The 6,472-nt window shown below is 38.1% G+C and overlaps 1 protein-coding gene across 2 annotated transcripts; it reads right to left on the bottom strand.

Moving 5' to 3' along the window:
• Nucleotides 1–600: 600 nt before the first annotated feature.
• On the bottom strand, nt 601–5,810 carry Obp1f (odorant binding protein I f). 2 transcript variants are annotated; one of them, NM_138903.2, is made up of 7 exons: nt 5,569–5,665; nt 4,983–5,122; nt 4,484–4,554; nt 3,509–3,619; nt 1,634–1,735; nt 1,424–1,453; nt 602–811 (listed from the first exon to the last, which is right to left on the bottom strand). In NM_138903.2, the coding sequence occupies exons 1-6, from the start codon at nt 5,647–5,649 to the stop codon at nt 1,437–1,439; spliced, it is 522 nt and encodes a 173-aa protein (NP_620258.2). In that variant the 5' UTR covers nt 5,650–5,665; the 3' UTR covers nt 602–811; nt 1,424–1,436. The 2 variants fall into 2 exon arrangements, with proteins under 2 accessions (XP_063135844.1, NP_620258.2); XM_063279774.1 differs by having other exon boundaries at nt 601–1,735; nt 5,569–5,810.
• Nucleotides 5,811–6,472: the final 662 nt, after the last annotated feature.

The raw sequence follows: 6,472 nt of genomic DNA, 5'->3' as shown, positions 1-6,472 counted from the left end.
GGCCAGAAGAGGGAGAAGATTACTCTGGATCTGGAGTTACAGATGGTTGTGCACTGCCATGTGGTTGCTACAAACTAAACCCAGGTCTTCTGCAAGGCCACTCATTAATCTGGACCACTGAGTCATCCCAAACCAGATTATTTTTCAAGAGTTAGAATGCACTTCTTGTTTGTTTTGTGTAATGGTTAGAAAAAGTTTTGCTTATGGGAATTGGCGGTATTAGGAGGTGTGTCGATATTGGAGTAGGTATGATCTTGTTGGAGCATGTGTGTCTTCATGTGAGTGGGTTTTGAGGCTCCTGTGACCAAGCTCTGCCAAATGAGGAAGAGAACCTCCTGCTAGCTGCCTGCAGAAGAGAGACCCTCCTGGCTTCCTCTGAATCAACATCTAGAACTCTCAGCTCCTTCTCCAGCACCATGTCTACCTGCAGACTACTCTGCTCCCTGCCATGAAGACAATGGACTGAAATTCTTTACCTGTAAGCTGGCTCCAATTAAACGTTTGCCTTTAATGGAGTTGCCTTGGTCTGGTGTCTCTTCACAGCAATAAAACCTTAGGTAAGATGTTGTGCATTATGACACATTGATGGAAGACAAGATGTGTGCATGAAAAATCAATTTATTTCATCAACAGAAGAATCAGTACCATGATAGGAGGGTGGGAAACAAATCCACGAAGCAGATTTTCTGGCTTCATAGGAAAGATGAAAAGAAAAAGTAAGAAAAGGATGAGTTATCTTCATTGTCACGATTCTGATTTCATGGAAAAGGTGATGTGGGAAATATTGTTGACCTTGCTGTCCTTTGTGAAGCTTCAAAAGCAGAAAGTAAGACAAACAAACAAAAAAGTAAGATTGCATGAGGAGATGGTACTGACATGATCTTTCTGAGATTGAAAATGAAAAACAAAAATTAATCAATGAGGAATATGGTAGAAGGTTTGATTTTAAAAATTACACATGTCACAGGGTTAGACCTATGTTGGTCCTTGCTTTACTTCCATAACACTATACAGGACTTGAGATTGACATTTTTCTGTATAAATGTTACCTACCACAAAAGCTATGTGCAAGGTAGTGACTAAAGAGACTTCTACAAATTTCATTTACATTTAGAGTATTCCCAAATACAAGATACACTCTTGAGTATCACAAATATCACTTATTTTTAAAAGTCAAGAGTTTCCCAAAATTCTTCCCCATCACCTTTAAGATAAAAGAAATCTACACTTTGCAGTAGGAGAGTCACTTTTTCCCAAGTTATAAAGATTAACAGCAACATAAATCATAGGTTTGCCCCTCTGATTATATATGTAGTTAGAATTATAGATAGAATTGTCTGTTAAATGCATAACTAATAGACTAATGAATGAATTTCTAGAAGATTAAAATATTAGCTGGCTCAACTGCCCTGCTTGTACTCACCCATATGGTGTCTTTATTGGTTACAAGTGTCTGTGACAGACAAGTGAAGAAGGAAATAACCACAAACAAACAAAAAAAAACATTGTTAGAGCTCCTTAATATTTCCAGTGACTTTAAATAATTAAAAATCTCATTTAAAAGGCTGAAATGATGATTATTCTGGATATTTTCAAGTGCAAGTGTTTTCGGTGTGAAGCACGATGATGTTACCTGTGGGCACCAAGTGCTGAGTATTCTCGTTTGGAATATTATATTCCTCAGCCAGCTTCCTAAGCTCCTGTTTCTGTGCTTTGTTCAGGTCCTCTCGTTTCCCTACATCACACAGAACAGAAAGGAAGAAAAAGTGTAGCTGAAATACTGGGTGGCTCAGAACAGATGCGGTTACAAAGGGTTGTGTGATATTGACCCATGAAAACCTCCTACCTTCTGGACCCTCCCTCATTCCAACGAGCCTCATTCTGATCAACCTAAGATTTCTAAAGTGAACATAAAACATTTACTGGAGCAGAAATGTCAGGAATTATGAAAGTCCACATTCCAATGTATATCGTTATTTGTGTTGTTATTGTTTTATTATTACTGTTGTTACTGTTGTTATTATCATCACTATCACTACTCCTACTACTACAATTACATATGTATTCATGTTTTCCACATCAGCATAATATTTGTTTCCTAAAAGGTCTCTGGTGGTTAAAAAATTTTAGCTAAATGTGTGTTTATGTTGTGACTGTCCAACTTCTGTGCAGATTCTAGAATACATGTCTTGGAGTTATTGATAATTATTGAAATAAGCAGTAAAATCAGGCTGAACAGGTTCATAAATCTGAATTCAACAAACAAAACCAGCACCATACCACCTCACCACTTACCTACCCCAACAGCCCACAGCCCACAGCCCACAGCCCACAACCCATAGGACCAAGCCCATTACTCCACCCTTACTCACTCTCTTCCCTCACAACTGTGTCTAACAAAGCCAGATGGTAGCTTTTGGGGGTTGGTTGGTTGTTGTTTTTGGTTTTGTTTTTCATCAACTTAACACAAGGCAGGGTCATCTGGATTCCGAAGTAAGAAAATGCTGCTACAAGATTACTCTGTGGGAAACCTTGGAAGGCATTTTCAAGATTTGCACTTGATGTGTAAGGGTCCAGCCCACTGTAGGAAACTCATCAATACATTTTCTTTAGTTAGTGATTGATGGTAGAGTGACCAGCCCATAGTGGGTGGTGCCACCTCAGGGAAAATGGTCCTACGTGGTATAAGAAGGCATACAGAGCAAGCCAGTAAGCAACACCCATCCATGACCTCTGCATCAGCTCCTACCTCCAGGTTCCTGCCTCGCTTGAGTTCTTTGGTACAGAGACAGTCAGGTCAATCAATGGAATAGAAGTGAATCCCCAGAAATAAGCCCACACACCTATGGATACTTGATCTTTAACAAAGAAGCCAAAAACCATACAGTGGAGAAAAGGAAGCATCTTTAACAAATGGTGCTGGTCTAACTAGTGGTCTGCATGTAGAAGAATGCAAATTGATACTTATTTCTCACCCTGTACAAAGCTTAAATGAAGGCAGATTAAGATCCTCCAAATAAAAAACGATGTACGGAATCTAATAGAAGAGAAATTGGGAAATATCTTCGAACTCATTGGCACAGGGGAAAATTTCCTAAACAGAACACCAATGGCGCAGGCTCTAAGATCAACAATTGACAAATGGGACCTCATGAAACTGAAAAGCTTCTGAAAGGCAAAGGACACTGTCAATAAGACAAAACAGCAGCCTACAGATTGGGAAAGGATGTTCCACTAACCCTACATCCAATAGAGGGTTAATGTCTAAAATATACAAAGAACGCAAGAAGTTAGACTCCAGAGAACCAAACAAACAACCTAATCCAAATAATGGGCTAAACAGAATTCTTAACCGCGGAGTCTTGAATGACTGAGAAGTAGTGACTTCTTGTTGAAAACTAACTGTGTTGTAGGAGCTTAAGCCAAATCAACCCTTTCTTCCCCAAGTTTCATTGGGTCACAGTGCTTATCATATCAGTAGAAACTCTATGATAGAGACCACTCTCACCAGCAACTAAAATCACATTTGTCTCCTTTCCACTCTCATCGACATTAACGTTGTGAAAGAAAATAATGTCATCTGTCTTCTTCAAAACATGGAAGTAATTTCTACCAGAGTCTGCAATGAAAAGAGAATCAGCTTAGAAATCAGAAGAATTCTTGGAGCTATTATGATTTTAATTATGATTATATGATTATTATTACTTATGACATAACACACCGATCATATTTTTGTTTGACAAATGTCCTTTACCATGGTATAAAATTGTAAATGAGAGCTATTTAGTGGGAGAGACTCTTAGACTCCATCTTGCTCTAATAAAAAATGTATTTTCAATTAAAAAGTAATTTCCATAATTACTTTATATTACCACAGCCTATTTGAAAAGTAAATACTACCAGGCTAATAGTAAAATTAGCTGTAGCAGGGTGGTAGTGAGTCACACCCTCAAATCCCAGCAACCAGGAGGATCTTTTGAAGCTAGCCTAGTCTCAGAACTAGTTATAGGACAACCAGGGCTACACAGAGAAGCCATGTCACAGAAAATTCAAAAAATAGCAACCACAAACGTGTGTGTGTGTGTGTGTGTGTGTGTGTGTGTGTGTGTGTTTTGTAAATGTATAATTATCCACAAAATATAATCTTTAAGGAGTCAAACATGCACCTTTTTAGGATCGCCTTCTAAATGTCAGTTACACTTATCTTAAATAATAGGAACTGAAATACATTTATAGGAATGTGGGTAATGTACCATAACTTCAAATGTTCCCATAAACACCTGGAAGTTTAGTTTTGGATTTTGGAATTTCAATCATAACTTATCAGATGAAATGAAATTGTTCTAGGATCTTGGCCTGTAGGTTGCAGCTTGGGCAAACATGGCAAATCTCTCTCTCTCTCTCTCTCTCTCTCTCTCTCTCTCTCTCTCTCTCTCTCTCTCTCTCCTGGGTTATCAATCCCATTAACTAATCACATACTCACAGTCAGTAGTGTACCGCCCATCTTCATGTTTTTGTCCCACAACAGTGTGTGTCTGACATTCACTGTCCAACCTTCAAAAATACAAAGCAAAAACTTACTTCTGAATTTACTCTTTCAGGTTGCTCATATTTCATTAGTGTGTGGTAGTATTAGCTGCCTTTGGGAAATATTTAATTTGGGTAAATAAACCCATTTCTGAAGACTGAAACAGACACTCTGGAGTTAAAATTGACATGGACAGTAAATCCCAGGCTTCCAAGGGAAGATTGTCCTCATATTCTACCCTCCTTTACTGTTTGTGACTAGTTTCAACTGAGTCACCCAACCCTTTAAAACTGTAGAACATATTGCAGTTAGTGTTCCTTAAGTCAAGGACCCAACTCAGAACGACTATGCCCAGATCAACTCCAGTTTTCACACATAACCGAAGTTTCAGTGAAAATTTCATGCTGACATCCATGTCCCCAGTTTCCATGTGCATCAGGTGAATGTCACTTACTTGACATTGAATATGATTTTGAGTTCCTGGCATTCATCACCACATTCCATGTGCTGAAAGTAAGCTCTCAGGGATCCACCTTCTGCTACCTTCTCCACATTATCTGCAACTATGTAAAGGGTGCGCCAGTCCCCATTAACCTAAATGGGACAGACACCATTTCAAAGATTGGTTAGTCCATCTGTTCCTTTTTTCAGCAACAATCATCCTAATTATTACATGTATTTTAAGTCAGCCAACAAATGAACTTGTACCTAGTGAAATGTAGATTCTCCTTGCTAGAGAGTAGGCTGTGAGATTATGTCATCAATCATTCACTCTAGAACATGGGACATTGGGTACAGTTCACACTGTGTCAATCAATAATGATGCAAAGTCCAATCTACAATTTTCTTGTCATAACCTTTCATACCATAAACTGATCTCATTGAAAACATGTAAAGAGTTGGAAGACACTAGGATTGAGTTACAGATAGGATTCAGATATGGTATGGATGTATATTTTATAACATATGTTAAATATGCTTGAAGCAACTTCAGAGTATATAGACACCCTACACACCCTTTTCTCCCCAAATGCACATACCTCTGAGGGACTGATATCAAGATTTTCATGATGTGCACAGGATACACCTAATGCAAGAACAATCAGCAGAAACTTCACCATGTTAGAGCCTGGATTCTCTGCTTCTGATGGAGTTCGGAGACCAAGGACAGGTGGTGGAAAAACCCAGAGCCATCTCCACCTTATATAGTATTGATTATTGGCCTGAGATTGGCATGTATTGTCCATGGTGAAATTCCAGCATATCCTGGTAGGTGACAACAACTGTGGGTGACAATTCTGTCTTTCTGATACTTTCCTAATGAGATTAACTTGAGTTAAGCCATGAAATTGACCTTTCTGGCCACTGTGGATGTGGGCTGGCTGTCAGAAAATACAAATATTCACGTCCCTAAAGACCAAGTTTCTCATTTGGAACAAGATAAAAAATGAAGTTATCTGACTCTGGTTATTTTAACAATGATAAATTGCTCATCCCTCAGACCCTTTGATTACTGATTACTATCTGAATCTTAATTATTTTTGTACAATTAAAAATCAATGGGCACATTTCTGGAACATTCTAGAGCTATGGAATGTTCTCCAACATTCTGGAGCATTCTTGCAAAAGCCTTTGTGAAGAAGTGTACTGTTTTATTTCCTGGGAAGGAATTTGAAATTTTGATTCATGATTTAAACTTTTTTATAATTTGATATTCTCATCAAAAATGTGAAAATTTCTAATGGTGTGATTTCCCATTGTTTTATGGGCTCAGTTGCTGATATCAAGTCCTGATCATTTCTTATGTAAACATTAGCTTATATTTTCAATAATAAATATACACACATTTGTATCTGTTTGCTATCAGTGTATATTATTTGACAACTGTGTCTCGAAATCATTCATGCGATGAAGAGTCATTTGGTAATTTTCTCATGATTGTGT

The sequence above is a fragment of the Rattus norvegicus genome, chromosome X (genome assembly GCF_036323735.1).
Source record: "Rattus norvegicus strain BN/NHsdMcwi chromosome X, GRCr8, whole genome shotgun sequence".
NCBI lineage: Eukaryota > Metazoa > Chordata > Mammalia > Rodentia > Muridae > Rattus > Rattus norvegicus.
Note: the sequence above shows the minus strand (reverse complement) of the source record. Positions and strands in the feature narration are given on the sequence as shown.